At 40.8% G+C, this 22,423-nt stretch overlaps 1 protein-coding gene across 2 annotated transcripts in view; it reads left to right on the forward strand.

Annotated features, from left to right (window-relative positions):
• Window positions 1-22,112, forward strand: part of LOC109037167 (uncharacterized) — a 156,595-nt gene extending 134,483 nt beyond the window's left edge. Inside the window, exon 4 of one of the 2 annotated variants that reach the window (XM_019051676.2) lies at window positions 17,473-22,112. In XM_019051676.2, coding sequence (XP_018907221.1) covers window positions 17,473-17,975 — 503 coding nt within the window. In that variant the 3' untranslated portion in view covers window positions 17,976-22,112. Of the gene's footprint in view, window positions 1-3,717; window positions 7,233-17,472 lie in introns of those variants that run through there. The other variant, XM_019051680.2, reaches the window with a different exon arrangement.
• The last annotated feature ends 311 nt before the right edge of the window (window positions 22,113-22,423 follow it).

The raw sequence follows: 22,423 nt of genomic DNA on the forward strand, positions 1-22,423 counted from the left end.
AACATGGTGAACACAAAAAAAAGTTCTCCATATTCAGCACATGTATACGGGGAAGTCTACCTCTATCAATCTAGCGGTGTGCTTGTGCTTCGCACAAGGCGAAGGAAATTCGACACGTTTATTAGCGAACATTCAATGCAGTTGAGTTTTCAATGATCCTCAATGGACTTCATTTTGCAATTAGAAACTACAATCTTCAGCTCATCCGAAAAAACACTTATGCACGTCGGGAAACTAATGGTACATACGTTGTTTCTGAACTGGACCGGGAACTGTGGTTCCAAATTTCAAAATGTTGTCCAAATAATAACGATGAGTAAATGCAAAAACAAATAACCGTAGGAAGCTAAGCAACTTACGTGGATTAATTGCCTCAACGCGTGTCACTGAAACTGTCGAGTTCGCCTTCAATAATTGTGATGGCAATATGAGCGGCTTGAGAGTACGAATAGTTGCGCGTAGTACTTTTCCTATACTTTTAATAATTGCGTGGTCTACTTGGTCCATCATCAGTATGTAAAGGGGGCGGGGGGTCTTAAAATCGGCATTAACAAGTTTGAGAATAATTTTTTAAGTACCGTCTATGCAAATGACATTTGAAAACGAAGGAGGGAAAGAAATGTGCGATTGCAGCTCTTCCAGTGTTTAAACGTTTGTTTGCTACAATGTGAATTTATCTTTGTTTCATATATTGAGTGTTATATACACGTCTTCGTTTCGTATCGTAATGTGCCGATTTTAGTCTGTCGTGGATGAACCAGCTGAGAGGAGGTATGTATTCAATCTGCTTAACATTTTGTGTTTTCGAAGTTGATCAAGTAATGAAGCCTCATCCCGTAAGCTACTAGTTTTATTAACTTCAATTGTGAGCTAACACTAACTTTTACCCGTCTGCGATTGAAGCGCTTCGAAATGATTTCAGATGAATTTCAAATGACTCATCCATTATGACAGTCATTTTTAAAAATGTATCTGTAGCTTCATATGTTTACTAATGATCCTTAAAATGGGAGTTTTTTTGTTGTTTTTTTTTTTAAAAAAAAAAATTAAAATCTGTTAATTTGGAATTATCTCTGTTTTAACTTGCTGATCATCTAATCTAATCGTTTTGCAAAAAAAAAAAAAGAATAAAATATATAATTTTAGTACTGAAACGTGGTTAGAGGCGAAGATCAGAGCAAATATCAAGACCAATATCTATATGAAGAACATTAATTTCTCAGTTTAAGTATTTTGTCAATTTATTTCCTTAGGGCTTTTTTTCCTTCCATCCAAACTACTAGTTCTTTCCGTAAGTGTCCATATACAGCTTTTACAATAATTTTATTTTCAACGACCACTAATCGCTTACGTAATAGCGGCCGCACGCAATATAGTAGCGGAATTACCGAGGAAAAAGTTAGAAGTGAAATGCGTCGTGTTGGTATGAGCCACATGTATCTCATTTTCTCAAAGGATCGTATCATTATTATTTCAAACGATGATGTTTGTCAGTCTCTATTACCAATAAAAAAATGAGTTGTCGGTAAATAAAATTTGGATAAAAAGTTTGAAAGTACGTATTGTAGGCACACTTGGACTTCAAATTGCAATTAGGAACTACAATTTTTGGTCCATCTATAAAATCACGCATGTACGGAAACTAATGGTACATACGTCGTTTCTAAACGGAGCCAGATATTGTAGTTCCAAATTGCAAAATGCAGCCCACTTGCGCTTGTTAGAGCCTGAATAATTCATGTTTTAACCATACAATTTTCCAAATTCATGTTCAAATCGGATTAATTTTGAACTTTGCCTGTGGTGCATGTCTCTGGGATTATTCGTGCGTCCATCTCCTCACATGCGTGAAAATAGCTCTCATCGAATGAAGGTAGATCGATCATTGCTTGTCACGTGTTTGACTTGTCGAACGATTTTGCTAAACGGACTTGAAGAGTGATTTGATTATTTGCATGCCTGGGTTACCCCATCCCTTCACAGCAACACCCGCCGTCTTTCATGTGACGTGACTCTGTCCCCTTACGATTTTTTCACACGAGTCTGATCTAACTATTTTAGTGGTACCATGAAATTAACCTGAAGGATACAGCTTTTAAAATTTCCCCCCCTCCTCTCCTGACCCCTCCCAAAGGAAAGTACACAAAGTCTAAGTTTTTGATTTTCAAGTTTCTCATGGTGTTACGTTGTAAGTCACAAGTCTTACAACTGTATCCTAGAAGTTTCTACATGAACCTTAAATTATCATCCATGATGGATAGAACAACATTTTAGGTGCAAATAAATTGGGTGTCAACATTTTCATGACTTCACCATTTTTTGGTGAACAAACTTACAAAGTTGTAGAGTTACTTCTTTTTTTTCGTCATCTCCTCTCGAAAAATCGACCTTTCAACATCTTGCTCGTTACTAAAGTATAGCTGTTTCAGCTGCCTCAATACAGTCAGGCAGCAAAGAGCATTAAATTCTCAATTAATATCCAAGTATGATGTAGGATGTCTCCAAAAGCATAGATGACCAGAATGACGTTAAAGTTAGCGTCCAAGGGATCTGTTCTTTAAAACTGAGCTCAAAAAAGTTCTCATTGTTGATTGCCAATCTGTACGCTGCAACCATTTAAACATGATTTAGTGCAAGTTTTACGCGAGGAGAGGAGGTTTCTTCAAGAAAGCGCCATTTAATTTTATCACGCACGGGTGATTGCCGAGGGGAAGGAGGTGTCCCAAAAGCACCAATTTCAGGAAGATTCAAATTAAGAAGGGCCGCAAACAATGTTTTGATGTAATGATACGAAAAAAAAAGAAAATTTCGAAGCGCCACAATGTAGACAGGTTACTGCTTCGAATTTGACTGTTCAAAACAGAGCAGATATATTTTACAGACCCCGCATCGTTATCTGTTTATAGGTTAAAAGTTACTTTCAAAAGTCAACGCTGAAATTCGCCTGAAGATGACTGACCACCAAAAAGGGTTGACCATTAGTTTTGCACACTGAAAATGGAGAAAAAGAAAAATCTCCTGCTGTGAAAGCTGTAGCTTTCGCGTACAGACCTACACTGTAGGTCAAATAGCGCTAACTGCAAACAGTAGGCCTGACCGCTCAGACCTGCAGCCTGTAGGGCTGGACTCTAAAGTTCTGGGGCTGGACCCCACAGCTATGAGGCAGGACCCGTACAGCCGTCTAGGGCTCAGCACTACTGCCTGTAGTTGGCGCTATTTGACCCACTGTATAGGTCTCTTAACGCTAAAGCTATTTTTCAGTGTGCTCATACGGGCTGAACTCGACGAGCATAGTGCTCACCCCGAAATTCATCATTCATCGTTAAGGCGAATTTTACTTGATTTTTTGCTCAACAAGTTGCTCACGAACCATCATTCAACGAAAATAGCGTTGACTTCGGAATTTACCTTTTGGCTCACTCAATCACATTGTTTCACTGAAAGAAAACTTACGGGCTATAAAGACATACCGTCCGTTCCGGGTGCTAAAGCCGTAGCTTCGGTTCCTCCGGGTGCTACGCTTGTAACTTTCGGCCTCTGAGCCCGGAACGCGGACGGTATGTCTATAGCCCGTAAGCACGGCTTCCACGGCCGAGGTTTCTTTCTCAGTGTTGGATTGTTTTTGCTGGGTCTCTAAAATATATTGTTCTGGCGACGAGTTCCTATACGACGAGAGAGAATGATGAAAAATTATCGAGTTGTTGTTTTTATGCGCAGAGTTGATGATGTTCGCGCTGACGGCCGGGGCCGAACACCAGCGCCACGTTTGTCCTCAGTGCGGGCGCACCTACAAATGGCGGAGCTCGTTGAAATCCCACCTGCAGAACGAGTGTGGGAAGGAACCCAAGTGCATCTGCCCCTACTGCACCTACCGCTGCAAAGTCCGCTCCAACCTCCTCAAGCACCTTCGCAACTACCACAAGTCGGCCATCTCGCCCGGCGCCCCCACCGGCACCGCCCCCACCGCGCCCCCATCCCCCTCGCCCCTCATAACACCGCCCCCTTATCACAACTACCCACGATGACATCATCGACCGACAGCTCAAAATCCCTCAACGCTCTTTAGTTGTAGCCGATGAATTGAATGGAACCACCAGACAAGGTGGGAATGGATAGAGCACCTGTACACGGGAGAGTATAGTCGTATTTGTGCCACTCTCTGATTGGTTCATCAATTTTAGGCTATCATGTTTGGAGCTCCTAAGTTGGAACAATGTCAACAAACCCGACCCAGAGGAACACGTATATTCATACTCAAAGATTAATTTTTGGCATAAATATCCATTAAAGTTGGAGTCCAAGCAATTCAGAAATTGGATATTAAAAAATTTCCATCACATCCAAGATCACGTCTAGAACTTTGTCGCTATCTTGTTTGTTTACATTGGGCCAAACTAGGAGCGGAGGGGCTGGGGTTTGTTTATATCGGTCCAACTTTGGGGCTCCATGATAGCCGACCAATCAGAGAGCGGCACACTTTTTCTGTAGTAAAATGATTGAAATGGCAATACTCTCCCGTATACTGGTACTCAAGGAATGGAGCTCTTGCGTGTGTCAGGAATTTGCGATTTAAATACAGATTCCTATTTGTAATATTTTTGCGAGAAACACGATGGCGCCACTAGTTTTCCCTAAAATCAACTCTAAAACTCAAAAAAGGCTGAGACCGTTATGGAGGAGATATCCCACGCTACCCTGAGAGTCCGCCTCTATATCAAGACAAACTCTTTGTGCCGAGATAAGGAGCAAATACATTAACTGGGTTAACACTTTGTTTGGGGCCCCCAAAACTGAAAAAACCTCAACCCTGCTGATGTACTTCCTCCCTATCTTTGCTCAGAGAGTTTGTCTTGATATAGAGGTGGACTCCCAGGGTAGCGTGGGATATTACATCCGTCACGGCCTCAAATTTGAGAGCTTTTTTTGAGCTTTGGAGTTGATTTCAGGGAAAACAGGTGGCACCATCTTCTTTGCAAAATTTTAAATTATTGAAATTGCGAAAACCGCGAAATTGGAAAGTACTTAAATCGTGCATCTCTCACACATGCAAGAGCTCCATTACAAATGGACTACATTTTGCAATTTGGAACTATAAATTCTAGCCCGGTTTAAAAACAACGTATGTGCCATTAATTTCCCTATGCCTTCAAGTGTTTTTCCAGAAGAGCCAGAATTTATAGTTACAAATTGCAAAATGTAGTCCAAATGGTGTAATAATTAATCTATATTTAAACGTAAAATTCCAAATCGTTGTGATAAGGAGTAGGAATGAATAATTGAATGAAACCGAGGACCCCAGGAAAATTCAAATAAGGTCTCTCTAAATTTTGGTTTAGGGAACCTGATTCTCCCTGCCAGTTCCCTTCAACGTGACAGTGCGGAACCGAAAGTATGTGTATAGTGAACATCCCATTTTGTTTTTCCCATTTGCTCCTATTTTCTCTCGCTTTAGGTAATCATAGCTCAGAAAAAATGTAAACCTTCATTTGTCAATACCTTATTCCACCCCTTCCCATTTTATCTGATCTACGTTTTATACGATCTTTCATCCCTTTAAAAATTTGGAAATCGAGATCTGATTATCTTAGTGTCTCTTTTTAATTATGAACATGTTTTTTATATTTTTTAAAATAAAAGGTATCATGTCCTACTATTAATTACTTAAAACTGCTCAAATACTCTCTGAAGCGCAGACGATATAGTAGTATTATTCATTGGCACACCTTATGCTTTTCTATTCATAAGTGCCTTCAATACTGAAATTAAAGCCCTTCCTTGTTTGTTATCAACCGTTTCTTCGCTATTTTAGGATGGAATAAGGAATTAAATGTACTTATCTGTGCTTCCCTCCTACATCAAAGGTTTCAATCGTTCCCACAATGATGCAGTTATTTTCAGGAACCAAAATCCTTAGATATTTTTCTATTACACAATTATGTTATCCGCTATTTGGAATTTGTCATCCTCTGGTAACGAAAGTACCTCTCTTTTAATTTCATATAATGATTATTCTTATTCTTGTGTGCCTTCAACATTGAAATCAATCGGAACAAACCTTCCCATTTTTATTTTCCAAAAGTTTCTTGGCCCTCCTAAGTTGAAATGAGGGGTAAATGTTCTTATTTAACTTACGTGTTCCTCTCTCATGGTAGAGATTAAAGTGTTACCATAATACTGCAATTTTCAGGAACCGACATCATCAGATATTTATCTATTGTAGGTTCTGTCATTATGAATTCTCTTTTATATTACCATCTATTAGATTTTGTTTTAATCCGTTTAATTATTCTTAATTGCCTTTTAAATGGACCTTAATTGTGCCTTTAATTGGACGGATTCGACCGGAGTGAGCCTAACTGCATTAGGCATTGCTTGATTTTTTATTCTCTTCTTTTATTTTTTCCAAAAGAAATCTAAGTGACATTCTAACGTGTAATTTTCTAAGTATATTTATAATAATCTTCAACAAATTCACTGAAACTTTGAGGCGTTATGTTTTTTAGTCACTTGTCTGTTGTATAAATAAAACAAGAGGTAAAATCAGGCAATTTGGAATGTAGATAGGTTGATTTTTGTTGATTCCGTCCAATAAATAGTAAATATTCTTTTTTTCCACCTTCAAAATTGTCTCACCGCCCTTTATATATGAAGCGGAAGAATAAATGTACTTATTTATATTAAGGTGTTTTTCTCTCCTGGTTGGAGATATACTAGTTACCACAATACTATAAAAATTCAGTGCTCTCCTATTCATACATTATAGATGTTATGCAAAGTTGCCAGATTTTCTCTGATGCCGCTTTATTTTTGTCACAGAAAAACTTTGACGCGCTTGCTCGAAAATTTCCCAAATTTTCCTCCAACTGTCAATGAAATGTGGTAAAATTTAAAAAAAAAATCAATACGTCGAACGATTTTCCTGTATAAAAATATAAAGTTCATGATAAAGGCAATATAATGATAAAGGCCTGGCGTTTGTTATATTTCTGCATACAGGGAGACGATTTGCTGGAATCACAATCCTCTGATATTATCTTTTGCTCCACTATTACAAAATTGTTATTTTTCATTAGTGCCTGAGCCGGAAAAAAAAATCTCTGTTGTAATCTCATGTTAAGTATATCATTCTATTATTATGCGTCCTAGGCGTATTTCATAATTCTGATATTATTGTTTAAAATGATTGTGATCGAGTTATTTGTTCAAATAAAGCACTTATTCGTTTGAAATCTCCTTGATTATTTTTTTCGTTTGTAATATTAACTGTCAAAAAAAAAAAAAAAAAACCGGGGGAGGGGGGATGGATTGATGTGTTCATTTTATACCTCGTACAACCTGAAGTTAGGCACTGAAATGCTGTCACATTGATAAAAATCACCTAACTTCAAACCTAGCCAAAGAGTATCAATAAGTTTGCGTCCAAGAACGTGCGCATAGTGTGAAAATAGCGGATTATTTTTCCGGGTGAAAACGGGTAGCCCTGCGGCCCGATTCTTGACTGTATGTCGATACGACAAGACAAGACATAGCCCTATCCTAACAATGCAATATATCGCATTTCGATGTCTTATCATCCCGCTTTAAACTTTCAATAATCGGCCCTCAGACCGCATGTCAAAATACCACTAATAGTTAATTAATCATTAGTGTCACGTCTGTATTGTATCAATTATACCACGTACCTCAGTATTGGTGTTTGAAACTGAAAAATATAAATTACCGGTTCAGAGGCTAAATTTCCACGTAAATAACACTCCTTTCCATTTCGCCTTAAATTTTGGAGGTATGCACCCTCCGTGCAGCAATGAACCACTAGATATGGTAAAACATCTGAACGACTAAAATTATGTTCAAAATTAACTCATCAGCCAGGCATTACTTGGAATGTTTAAACTGGAACTAGGAAATTCAAACATTCCTCTTCTGAAAGAACCAATAATAACGCAAAACGCATCCGTCAAAACGCATAGTTTTCAGTCCAATATTATTGAGGACATTGCCCTTCAAAATCACGGCGTATGATGTTATCCTGGTGATGTATACCATGAATTCTTCCACCTTAGTCTCGTCCGTGTTTTAACATAAGGAATCAATGGAAATTAGAGTATCACTAATTATTGATGAATCCAAGGTGGAAGAAACCATGGTATATACAGGGGCGTAGCTAGGAAATTTTTCTGGGGGGGGGGGGCATGGGACCACCTCTCGTGGTGAAGAGAGCGGGGGGTGGGTGAGGAATGGAGGATCCCGTTTTTCTGGGGGGCCACAAGATTTCTGGGGGGGGGGGGGCAGGCCCCCCAGGACCCCCCTAGCTACGCCTATGGGTATATACTATCGTGGTGGATAACGTCTTAGGCCGTTTTCGTCGAATGGCAATGTCTCCGTTAATATTCGACTTACAAAGTAGGTTAGTAGGCGTTAGGACACATTTTGTTATATTTCGCTGATCTATATAAGTTGAAACCACTTAAACGCGATTATAAGACTAACTCGAACAGTGCTCATTCCATGCTCAGATCCATTGTCAGGAGCTTATTTGTATCCACGAGAAACGCCTTAAATTGAGAAGATACACAAATATAGTTTGTTTACCTTTGTAGTTTTTATTTCCGCTTCTTTTTCTCTTTTTTTTTAAAAGAAAAATACGCCCTTGTTATTTTTTGTCGACGACTTAAATCTTCCTCCGTTCTCAGCTGCATTTTCTACTAGTTCTCGTAGCCACTTACTATAGGAATTTCCTGCTACATTCGCTAGTTTCATTCCCACCGATGACGTCTTCAATGGGTGCCCGATACTCCTACTCGATTTCGTTACGGATACTTCAAGTTTCAGTTCATGCATCCGGCCGATTTTTTCAGACGAGTCCTGAGCCGCAAGTACAAAATCTCCGAAGGGTCAACAGATATTTTGGGTTCGCCCCAAAGTTGAGATGATGATCCCTAAAGGACACGCACTTATAAATAATATCCGCTTTCGAGGAGGGAACGCTTACAAAATCAATAAAACGTCCTTTAAGGGAAAACTAGTGGCTATTTTTAGACGCGCAGCTTCCAGGTTTGACACAGCTTTTAAGCTCTCCGAGTGAATGACAGCGTGAAATCCATATATAATAGCACTGTCGCTCCCTCGCTAATTTCCGCGGGCTTGTTTACTTGTTTACCAAGTTTCGTCTTCGTCCCACAAAGTTCCCAATTTGGCGACCCTTTAAACGGATCTATCACAAACGGACCGGCCGAAATTTCAAATTAGACCGACAATACTACGCAGTTTACTCAACGAAATAATTCTGGATTTATAACGTTCTCGGTGTAACCGTGATGGCAATGGCTAATTGGTTTATGTTAATGAATTTGTTCAATCACCCTCAGCCCCGCCCCCGAAAAGAATAAAAAACCCAGATTTTGAATTTAAAATTGTAAGCCCTGGTAAAAATTGGCAGTAGAATCTGTGTTCCAAAATACCATAGACCTACAGCCGGCTGTAAGATTTCCAATAGCTTCTATAGCCGGTTACACAATTTCTTATAGCCTTTTATAGCCGATGGCGATTAAGCAACAGCCTGGCGATGAAGTGTATGCTAAACGTTACTAATTACGGATGCTAGGACTTAGTGAGTTTTTGGACTACTGCTCTCTTTTTGGGCCGTACTATCTTGACTTATTTTGCTAGGAAAGCTCCGTACTTTTCATGGATGTCTGCCATTCCTAATCTATTAGAGCGGCTTCAGTTTCGTATGATACTGTGCAATACCTCTGGTGTGAAATAGTTGCTTCAAGCGCCGTGGCACGCTGCGGCGCGGCAGGCGGGCAGAGAGCGCGAAACGCGCATTGGCGCCTACAAACCTAACAGAGATACTTCACGCGTTGCGCAATGCGTGAAGTATCCGTGTTAGGTTTGTAGGCGCCGGTGCGTCGCCGCTCCGCTTTGTGTTAGGCTCTAATATTTAATCTGGCGGAGTCAGCGTTATTCAACTCATGGTTTTGAAATGTTTGCACATCCATTATTATTATCGTTTTAATTGATGAAAAAAATATGTATTAAAGGAAAATATGATGTGTGTTTTGTAAATATCAAGGTGGTTCCGTATCAAACTTAATGATTTCTAAAGCACACGAATTTCTACACAATATCTTATAGCCTTTTATAATCGATGACGAAAAAGCAACAGCCAGGCGATAAAGTGTAAAGCCCGGCGATAGGAACTAGAGCCCGGCTGCATAATTTATTATCGCTTCGTATAGCCCGGCCGTATGATTTTCTCCGCATTCTACAGCCAGCTATATGATTTTCTGTAGCCTTCTTTAGCCGGCTATAAAAATTTCTATGGTTTTTTGAAACGCAGCTCTAATCGCCAATTTTTACCAGGGAGATTAAATAGAGCTTTGTAAATGTTAGACGCCCGACAAAACGTGGGCGGAAACGTTGTCACAAACTTTGGGACTCTCTTTGAGATGACGTAAACTTTGCGATAATCTCTATTTTAAAAATTGTGTCATGTCAACAATTTTACACACATTTTGCGAGGCGGGTAACTTCCAGGCTAGTCTATATGATAGGAATTAAAGAATTTGAACTTTTCATGGAAGGTATTCAATGCAATAAAATTATCTTGTTTTCAGAACCCTGATTTTTTCCCCCGCCTCATTTTCTCACCAATTATTATGATGCCTCATGAACATATTGCGTTCCCTTAGTCTTATCATATTAGATGTCCAGCATGTATGTTAAAAAATTCAACCCGATGTTTTTCCAGTTATTTACTTGATAAGCGATATTAGTTGAAGAAAAACGCCGAGTACTTTATTTATTTGAATAAAACAGAAACAAAGTGAATATATTGACAAAAGCAATTTTTTATAAAAAATACCGCGTATTTGTTGCGCGCATAACATTCACCTATTGGTGTACATCCTTCAGAAAAATACGCGAAACAGTCCTTTTTCTTTTTATCAGTCCTTGTTATATCCGTACTTCCCGGATTGCCATGAATATTAGTTTTTGTGCTTTAGATGTTTGTCTGTGAGTTTCCGCATAGGCGCACCACCTATTAAAAAGTGCCTAAATGTACGAAATCCCTTTTCCACACACTCTTACTTTATAACTTTACAGTCGCTACACATGGTGTCAAAAGAATCACCCCTTTTCGCTTACCATCAATTTAATTTCCATTTATTAATAGGATTACACGGAAAAATATCGACCGGATCTATACAAAGATACCAAAGCTCATTCTTGACGTCGAAGCACAAAAACGAAGATCCTTAAATAACGTTCCGTTTGCGTCAAAATTACATTTCTTGTGCGGTTTTTCGCGCCATCTCTCATTAACTCCCTGGATTTCAACCTCTGGTAGAAATTGCATTGACTTGGCATCAGTCGGCTGATTATTGAAACAGATAGACAAAGCGATGGGCAAATCGGACATAGAGAAAATAGAGCAATTTTATTGGTTGAAGCGGGTGGTTGTTATTGACACAGGAGGTATGTAATGGACTAACTAACGGCATCCCACGAGAGCAGACCTTATTTTTAGTCTATCATTTTCCCGGTCTATAAGCATCATCTGTTTCGGTCAGCAGGATTGCTCCATTTTCACTCTGACAGTCTGACTCCCTTGTCTATAGCTTTGTCCATCTATCACAAACATCAGCTCGCTACAGAGCAACAATGTAAAGGCAAAGGATCTAGAGGTTGTCCCCTTCGAGAAATGCACCTTAATGGCCAAGTCTTTTAAATTGTTTCCTCTATAATAGTGCGTCCTGTTTTCTAGAGACTCTGAAGGATGAACAGTGGATTACATTTCGCAATAAGGAACCACCATCTCTAGGTCTTACTTAAAAGCGCCTCTCTGCCCAAGGAAACCAATGGTATGTATGTTGTTTCTAAAATGAGCCAGAAATAGTGGTTCCTTATTGCAGAATGTAATCCAACTATGAGTCTAGAATCCGTCATCAGCAATTTGTCTCAATGCCGATAGTAATTCTCTCACCATTCGTCAATTTTTTTAGTAAAGTCCAAGTTATTCGACCTATGGCTGTGTATTAATAGAACCATTGTGAAGTCCTGCAATCTCCACGAGAAAATTTCCTTTTGTTTTTTATTTGCATCCTTATTTTGCTCATCGTTTTATTTTTGTTTGTAGCTTGTAGACATGATTCCAATTAGTCGTTTGCGCTTTGTGTGTGCTGTGTTTGGTAAGTTTTTTTTTTTTTACTATCCTCCGTAGCTTAAGCTTTTTATGCCTCTCAATTGTACGCTTCCTCGTTCTCAACCATTCGAATTCTACATTGCCGCACTATGTTTTATTTATTTATTTTTTCATAAAATCCTATGCCCTCCCGTGGACTGAAGTATCATTGATATCAGCTATAACACCTTAACAGTATTTGTCAAAACCACCTTTTGATCTCGAAAGTATTATTCAGAGGAAAAAAGAATAAAAAAAGAGAAAAAAAAGAAGAGGGAAAATGAGAAGAAGAAGGGAAAAGAAGGGGAATATTAAACATGGGAAATATACCCTTGACTCGCAGAAAATTAGCAGTCGCGTGCAATTTGCAAAGCATTAATGAGAAGTAGAAAAACATTAAATTCACGAATAAAAGATCAAGAATAGAGTCTTGATTAGTTTTCCTCGAATTGTAATATAGACCATTTATCCTTCGTGAAGGCATAGTCGTAACTGACAGACTGATACCAGTTTGGGTTTGGATCGGATAGGCAACTAAACTAGCTGGAGGAACAAGGTGGTGGAATATGCCTGGATCCATTTTTTGGCCTTCATTTCCCTGCAAAATAATATGGACCCAGCACTATTACACCACTTTGTTACCTACAGTTTGGGCCAAATTTTTCGTGTTTTCTTCTAATTGCGGAACAAAGCGCAGTCTCACGGGTAAATTAGGCGCTCGAAGCCGAGATCGTGCTTTCAAAGGTTCGTTCGATGGTGAAATTCCCAAATAACGTATCTCGTTTGCGGTGTTTCAAAATCTCCGTTCCCTTTTTCATTTTCTTAAAGGCGAACAAATCAGCATTATTCCTTGAAATTTTCACTGAATTTTTTTCGCACAGAGATAAATATCAAGGAGGTTTTCAAGAATGAACATTGAGAAGTTCTCCATTAAAAACTTAAACTGTGACAGAAAGTTTCCGACGCCGCAAATCGAGATACGTGGTTTGGAAGTTTCATCATCGCATTGCCACTGAAACCCTCTTAACATCGAAGCGCATTATTGCCATTTGTAGGAAAAATACGTAATTTTGCTTTGCAAACTACCAGCGATTGTTGATTGCTTGCGACATGCCCCCTTCCCCCCCCCCTAAAAAGTGAGAAAACTAGCCAAAAATGATCATATCATACTTTGGTCAACAGGAAAATCACAGTTTAAGAAATCAATCAGTATCGCAACCGCATGTTCCTACTGACGACGGAACATACGGCGAAACTTTTGTTTTTTTTCAGTGATGCTGCCGATGCACATACACGGCAGACAAAATTTTAGGGACTTCTTTCGGGCTGCTGTTTTCGATGTAAGCGCGAAATCCCCTCAAGGCTTCGCCCGACAGGGGACCGTCCCTAAATTACGTAACGCACTTTTTCGGCATTTTTGACCCCTTCCCCTCTCACCTTGTAACGCTTTTGCGACGCAAGTCCCTAATTTCAGAGATTCATGAAAGATATTGAAAAATACCGGTTCCTTTTCATGTTTCTTACAATGTGAAAATTGTGACTCTCTTCTATTTTTGTGTGTTTGAGTGTGGATTGCATACTCTAGCCCCTGAGAAATATGAAATATTTCACAGCCTCGTGAAATTTCATGAAATATTTCACTGAAATGTCCAATCTTTCATTTTTTCTTACGTTTCATGCCACCCTGTCTTCGACCCCCCCCACCCCACCCCCTAGAGCGCTACGTAATTTAGGGACAGCCCCCGGATAGTTATTGCTAGAGTCCCTTTATACCCAGAGTTAAGACAACTCACTTTTGGTTCGGCTGAAAGTGGCCTAAAAAAAAATCCAATTCTGATTGGTTCTCGCTCATGGAGGCCGAAACGAGTGCACCAAGATGGCGGTACCTCGAATGTGAACAAGGATAATGAAAATATCACCTAATTGTGGTTTATCAAGAATAAATTGTCATTTCCATCGGTCCAAAATGAAAAGAGAATAAGAAATTATTCACAAACCAATCTCATTTTCTTTTTAATTGATCAATTTGTTGATGTTGTTGTTTTTGTGTGACAGACATCGCAGGATTCCTGATCCTTATCCCTCAATATCGTTCGTTTGGGTGCACTCGTTTCGGCCTCCATGGCCAGCCAAGGCCGGCTGTCAGTCAGCTGATAATCGAGTTGTCTTAACTCTGGGTATAAAGGGACTCTAGTTATTGCACCTCGGAGAGATGCGTGTGTTGTTGGACGGAGATATTTGAGCATCGCCGGACATTGATTTCTGGGGTGCGTCATCAACTTCAATCGAAGTCCATTTGACTCTCACGCTTGGAGCCTCGTTTTTCGAGTGTGATGACAAGGCATGGGACAGGGGGGACAGGGGGGACGAGGGGCGCTTTTCATTATGCATTTTGATTACCCCTAATCTCAGTTGTTGATTGACGAGTTCCAAGAACCGTGCCAAGTTTCCGGAACTCCGCCCCAACCTGCAGTGGCTATATCTCTCGTCCATTCTCACGCCATAAAACAGTGAAGATTCGAGAATCCTATGATATTCGGCTATTTTCGGTTCGCCAAGAGTGCATTATGCTAGGTTATTAACATCAATTATTATTCAATAAACCGAGATGAACAGCGAATTTGAGGGAACCAACAAACTCACCATGAGATGAGAATTTTCCGCGAGGCGGGTTCAGGGGCCGTCCCTAAATTACGCATAACGCTCTACGGGGCAGGAGGGGTCGAGGAGAGTTCCGTCATTTTGTTTTTACGTGTTAAAAGATAGGTACCTACGTCATAAAAGCGTTAAAAGGAGGGAGGGGTGTCAAAAATGCCGATAAATGCGTTACGTAATTTAGGGACGGCCCCTTAGGGGTCGTTCATGAATAATATCAGGCACTTTTCCCCATTTGTATTTCTCTTCCCCAGTCTCCCTCAGTGGTGAAGCGCGAATAACCGACCACCTATATTTTCCTATTTGAGGCTATGGTAAAGAATCGATATCAAGGTATACCCCGAGAATCTATCATTTCCCACAAGTTCTAATGACATATCAATCGATTCATCGCAAACCACGACGCTGCGCTCTCATTAGTGGGTTAGTCATTTAGTTCTTAACCTCTCTCCCGCATATGTATCCGGCGGTATCGATGGACGGCCCTGTAACTATAAGTAACACGTAACATATTGAGGGCGAGAAATTTGATAACTTGCGCTACAGTATGCTGTAAGATGAATGGGGGCGGAGGTCCAGCATTGCGTAGCGATTTACCCATTGAAAGTTTCGATACTCTTTGGAATAAAAATGTCTAGGTCCCGGGTTTTTTGGTTTTTAGTTTTTAAGGTTTGACTTATTTAGTTTAGAAGCCTTATGCTGTAAGATGAATGGGGGCGGAGGTCTAGCATTGCGTAGCGATTTACCCATTGAAAGTTTCGATACTCTTTGGAATAAAGATGTCTAGGTCCCGGGTTTTTTAGTTTTTAGTTTTTAAGGTTTGACTTATTTAGTTTAGAAGCCTAAAAAGTGGAAAGAGTAGTTTACGCCTCAATAAGGTACCTAGATGGGAGCGTTCATAAATTACATAACGCTCTTAGGTGGGGGAGGGGTTATGAGTTTGCATAACGCTGCGTTACAAGGGGGAGAGAGGGTTAGTGCCATCGTCACGTAACCCTCTCTATTGATAAAAAAAATACAAAATCCAAAATGTAATATCCGCATTTCCTCGACGTTATTTTTTACCTAATTATTAAAAATACTTCAAATGTTATCCGGCTTATATGTTCATCAATATCCCACAATTTTAATGGGATCTCAAGAGGGGAGGGATTTCATCAAGCGTTGCTTAATTATTTAGGTGGGTCAAATGCTACGCCACGGTGCGTTACGAAGGGAGGGGGGTTTAACAAATGCCGAAAAAGTGGGTTACATAATTTAGGACCGCTCTCGTAACACAGTGTTACTTCTATTCTCGTTTTGTTTATTTTGACTTTGAGCTCCCCTGAGGTTTGTGGCGCAGCAAGGATTAATCCTCCTTATCGAACTTTTACCTCTGACCTTTGACCGCGAAAAGTTAATGAAATTCTATTTTGACCCTGTCGCATCGATTTGTTTACGAAAACGCGCGAAGTATGCTCTCCTTTCGTTCCCTGCCCTCGGGTTCCTTCCCGCTTGTCGATGCTCCTTTGAAGTAAGGGCTTATCTCTATCTGAACATGAGCCCTGGAAAGCATAGGGTTTTACGGAGAACACGCAGTGGCGTGGCGTGGTTTGCGATTTATCGATTGTTATGCCATTTAAACCTATGGAAAAGGGTCGATAAACAGGGTGTTCGCAGCGAACACCTTAATACTCGATTCTTTACCATAGGTTTAAATGGCAGAACAATCGATGCATCGAAATTCACGCCACGCCATTGGGCGCACGTGGAAATAGAGATACGCCCTTACGCCAGAGGAACAACTTCGTCGGCAGATGTCCCTTAAATGCCAGAGATTCAACGGATGAAGTCAATTGCCCGACCGGACTGGGAAATGACCCTCTACGGAATGGCATGATGAGATGAAGTCTAAGAACCTCCCAGACGTATACGGAGGGAGGTGGTTAATGAGTGGATGCCCTTCATTTTCAGCAACCGGGGTCATCTTAATTCGTGCATCGCGCACGACTCCAGTTTCAATGGGCCAAAAACCGTGATGATTTGCAGAGATACATCGCTCTATATTCTGGATTTTTCTCATTAAAAGATGTCGCGTTTTTGCACCTAAGGGTTATCTGTCGTGGTCGAATCCCGCATCTTGGTCACATCAGCCAACTCCCGCAATTTAATGTTATTTATCAACTGTGGTTAGGTTAGGTTTGGTTAGATTCGAGTTTTCCAGGGGTCGATACTCTTCAAAGCTATCCAAGAATTGCTAGATCGGGGTTAAGCACCTTCCCAGAAAAATGTTCCTTTTTTTTCTTCTTTTTTTTTCTAAATTTCACAATCCGCTGGATCACTATGTGCCATCAACCCATCTAAGTTCCAATTCAAAAGTTTTTTAGAGGAAGTTCTGTGCGATCCTCCGAAATGGGCGGGGGTCAAAATCATAATTTCGCGGGAATATGAGGATTTTTTTTTCTTTTCTAGCGGCTATCTAAGATTTTGCAAGCTTTCCAAGTTTTCGCGCGATCTGGAAAATTACCAACACCTGGAGATTTCTCTTCGTTTTTGGGGATTCGACTACAACGAAAATCCGTGCTTAGCTAAAATTCGAAAAAATGTGTTTCTAGATACTGGAGATTCACGTAGCGTGCTCTCTGTTTCAGATGTGCCTCGGAGGGACGGGAAAGTGCTGCAGGTGAAATCGACGAACGAGCTGGAGTGCATCAAGTGCGACCAGTGCGGGAAGCGCTACCAGTGGAAGCAGTCGCTGCTGCGGCACATCCGGGAGAACCGCTGCGACCGGGGCCCGGCGCACGCCTGCAACCGCTGCGGCGAGTCCTTCAAGCACAAGACGCGGCTCTTCCGCCACGCGGTCGTCTGCGGGACGGGCCTCGAGCCGGGGCCCCCGCTCCCGATGGTCGTCAACGTGGCCCCGCGCGGCCTCGACAACCTGGACCCCCTGGACTTGGACCCCCTCGAGCTGGAGATGGACGCTCGCGAGGACGACCAGCAGAGCCTCCACGTCCCCATCATCACCCCCAAGAAGCTCCTCATCGCCCTCCGGCCCCCCACCCCCGGTCCGACCCCCGGCCGGAGAGACAGCGACGCCGACGCCAACTCCGACGATGACGCCAGCGACGCCGAATCCGCGGTCCAACTTGACTGAGACCCGGAGGTATGTGATCAGTAGGTGGAACGTAAATCAAACCTTGTCAAAAGGACACCAGCGGGCTGATTATTGAAATTGACAGGGCCGGATTTACCAATAGGCTACATAGGCTATAGCCTAGGGCGCAACATTCTGAGGGGCGCAACATTTTTGAGAATTTATTAAAAAACGTGACTTATTAAAAAATGACATTTTTGTTGTCATCAAATGTCAACATTTTCCTGACAACTAACATCCTCCCTCTGATCTGGAGGGGAGGGGCGTCTGGGGACACCCCCCCCCCCCCACGAGAGCGCCTACTTTTAGAGGCGCCACCCTAAGTTTAGCCGAGGGCGCAAAAAATGTAAATCCGGCCCTGGAAATTGATAGACAAAGCTATAGACGAAGAAGACATAGGGAGTATGGAGCGATCCTACTGGTTGAAACGGGTGGTTCTCATAGATTCAGGGAGAAAATGATGGACTAACTAAAGGCTCCCTCGTGGGTTGCCGTTAGTCTGTCTATTACCTACCTCCTTTGTCCATCACAACCACCCGCTTCCACTAAAGGGATCTCTCCGTATCCATGTTGTCTTCTTTGTCTATGGCTTTGTCTATCAATTTCAATGATCGGCCCGCTGAGACTTCTTATCAGCAGCTCTTACTTGTATTTTGTTTGTCGCCGTCAGCGCCACAAGCGGGCTCATTACCATAGAGCACATGGAGTCGTAATATAATGAAAAGAACTGGGGTTATGTCCTGGTCGACGAGTTCCGAGCCCGGTGCGCGCCGAGTTTCGGTCACCTATTTGATACAATTTCGAGTAAAAATGGCGATGTAGAATTCGTAATAATTCCTAGCCTCATTTACATCGGATAGCCCGATACTCGTGTCTCGAAAACTATCGATGGTGTATCCAAATTGTGACTGGAAAATGCTTAACAGTGGCGTCAGTTCTTCCATTCCTATTACGACTCTACGTATTCTGTGCACATTACTGAAATTAATGAACAAAGCTATAGATGAAAGAGACGAAGAGAAAATGGAGCGATGCCATCAGTGGTTGCAACAATAACAATGGAGGTTCGCAATAAGAATTACTAACGGCAACCCCCGAGGAACCCTATCGTTGGTCCATTATTTTTCCCCTTAATCTGCAACAACCAATGCATAAGACGCGTTTAAACGTGTTGAACATATGTTTTGGGAATGCCCCGTAAACTCTAGTAGCAAAAGTTAAGTTTCGTAAACCTATCTCTGTGTGGACAAGGCCTTTCATTCATAAGAGATGAACGAAAAAATTATGAAAGAACAAACATGAATGTGGTTCAATGATTTTAACTTCCGCCGCCGCGTCGCGCAGACCGCACCGTGTTTGGCGCAATGTGTGAATTATTCACGCAGTCTTGTAGGCGCCAAGCGTTTCACGCTGACCGCACTGTGTTTGGCGCAATGCGTGAAGTATTCATGCATTCTTGTAGGCGCTATCCGTTTCACGCTGACCGTAATAACCGCACTGTGTTTGATGCGATGCGTGAAGTATTCGTGCAGTCTTGTAGGCGTTAATATGTGTTACATGCCGATCGCCGCGCCGAAGGCTTCTCCTTTTCATCTCAAGTCCTCGTCACCATTGCTCTCTGCGCCGCGCCGTTCCAGGCCAAATTGCGTGTTTGGTTTCTCTCTTAACACGACTACTTAAAGGTGCTGTCTCTTGTATCACTGAAAGACGACAAAATTAAAAATTACTATACTCTCAGGAAATGAGAGATTTTGTCGCCTTTTCTCTTGTGTAATTTTTTTTTCTAAATCCAATATTTTTCTATACCTACATTTAAAAAAATTGCAAAATTTGCCGCCCTCTAGATTGGCCGCCATGGGCCACGGCCCATGTGGCCACCCCCTTCATCCGGCCCTGGTAGAAGGCTGCTACTCGAGTTTTCGTGTGATATCCTGTGTGCTGTAATCGGCTGCATCATTCAAACAAATTGGGGAATTTCGCACAAATTAATGGGAACAGTGGTACATAATATCGCCTGGTGACGTTGGTGACGACAAACAAAATGTGAAAAAATTGAATTTCTGATGTCTACTTTTTGTGAAGTTTATTTTGACACAAGTTGTATTTAAAATCACCATTGCCTCAATTTTTTTAAGATTGTCAAGCACGTCTTTCATTCTCCAACGACTTCGAAGGATTTTACCACTCCCTCAATGTATTGATAAATCCCAAAGCTTAATGGCTTTTTTTCAGGGTTTGTTTTAAAACCAAACTTTTCTTTAGCGAATCAAGTATGAAGATTCAAAAGATCATAAAATATCTTGAAATATTCGCCCGAGACTGATGACCGAGTGAAAATGGCAAATTGAAAGGTAACAGTCCTTTCTCGGGTCGAATCTACGGAATTATTCCATACTATCTCTATGTAAAATGTGTACATCAGTACCCGGCGTACTGAAGAATGATGTAAGTTTCAACAATTTTTTTTTTCAATTGATCTGTCTACAACAGAATCTTCTTATGAATGAGAAAATTTGAGAGGGTAAAATTCTTCAGTAAGATGTTCAAACTGAGAGAGAAAGTGCATGTGGAGATGAAAGCGTTCTTTTTTTGTTTTTACTCGTGGGTGAGGCCCTTACGATCTCTGTGTGAAATAAGTTCAAGGTAAAGTCCTGACGAGTCTCCATTGAGACTCAAAAATTGTCTCTTTTTTGAGCCTTGTAATTTTTCTAGTCAAAATGTACCAAACTTCTTTCAAGTTTCACCGTTTGTTCGAATGAAAAGTGTGCTTTAAACTAGGCTAATTTTGTTTAAATTCTTGTACATTGTTACCGATTTACGTGAGGTTTTTAGTTTTTCTTCACAGTCTACTTCAACGATTTCTAGTCTGTAAATGATGAAACGAGGGTGTCCGTTTCCTCAGTGGTGCCCACCAGTGTAGACCGATGAGCTACATCGTTGCTCATTAATGTGCTTTACTTTTGTTTGTGTTTATTTATTTTGTACCCCTTTTCCTATTCATTTATTGTAGTTTCTTGTACATTCAATGTTCAAAGATCCAAATTCACGTCAAGGAAAAACCCAATCTTAATTCTGTAAGTATTAATTAATATTTTCACGCTCGTTGAGTGTTCAGAGTAGAAACGTCCTTGTCGCACAACATTGCGTTATTATCAAAGTATATGGGCTCTTTTTTAGTTTATTCAATTTCACTAACTTTTCCTCGTGAAAGATTTCTTCTGTCACTTAGGACCCAGCAACGAAATCGAAAAGTCAGCCTTGGAGTTACACTCTTAAGCGCTCATATACAGCAATATTTACTCGCAGTTCCCCACCCTCGCTTTCCCCAGAATCCCACATTTGAACGACTGTTAAACCGTTTATTTTTACAAGTGTCCAAGCAACGAACTCTTTTGAGCTTAGTTTTTCCCTTTCTTTCATAATTTCTAGATACCACGAGTTTGTGGCGATTTGGCCCCTTCGAAAACGAGCGGTTCAATTTTCCTCGTTCAAATTAAGTTGTTCCGTTGCAAGTACCGCGTTTCCCGCCACTTATCATTATTAGCTTCCTGTGACTTTCAAATCACACGTTATTTAAATGGAATTTTGTATTTTTAGAACTCAGCTTTGTAGAAAAAAAAAAAAAAAAAAAAAGTGGTTAACATATTAGCCTTTTTCGTTACTTTTCACTCTTTAGTCAATGATAAAAATAAATAAGTAAAAAGGCAGATACCACCTATTTTTCACAAAGAACGTAAATATATATGTCCATCATGAGCCTGTCCTAATGCGGGAAACACATGTCGTCACCTTCCGGCCAAAGCATCACAAGCACCATGCGACGTTTCATTTCCGCCGCCATTTTATTTTTTTACGGAGAAATTGTTCAACGAAGCTGTCCGAAAAAGTCCTTGAATTTTCTTTGTGCTGCTGATAAAATTCAGTGAAATTTCCAAACAGATTCAACCAACAGTTTCTCTGTAAAAAAATAAAGTGGCGGCGGAAACTTTGAAACGTCGCATGGCACTTGTGATACTTTTGGTGGAAGGTGACGATATGCACTCTCAGCCCGGCCATCTACGTTAAGATGGCTGAATGAGGCAAGACTTCTCGCTGCAAGGTGCTGCGAAGAGTCTGTGCCGTGCTAATGGAAAACGCCATATCGACGGTGAAACTACCAAACCACGTATCTCGGTTTGCGACGTCGCAGACTTCCTGTCATACTTTATTTTTTAAATGAAAAGCTACTTAACGTCCAGTCTTGAAAATTTCCGTGATTTTTCCTCTTCGTGCGGAGAAAATTCTGTGAAAATTTCAAGGAATGATATTGATTCGGTCTACCGCAAACGAGATACGTGGTTTGGTAGTTTCACCGTCGATATTAGCCTTCAAACGTTGCCAAATTTCCTTTGACAAATTTTATATTTTCGGGGATTTTTGTAAATATTTTTCTTCCAACTGTTCTGAGA

Source organism: Bemisia tabaci, chromosome 1 (genome assembly GCF_918797505.1).
Source record: "Bemisia tabaci chromosome 1, PGI_BMITA_v3".
In the NCBI taxonomy this organism is placed as follows: Eukaryota; Metazoa; Arthropoda; class Insecta; order Hemiptera; family Aleyrodidae; genus Bemisia; species Bemisia tabaci.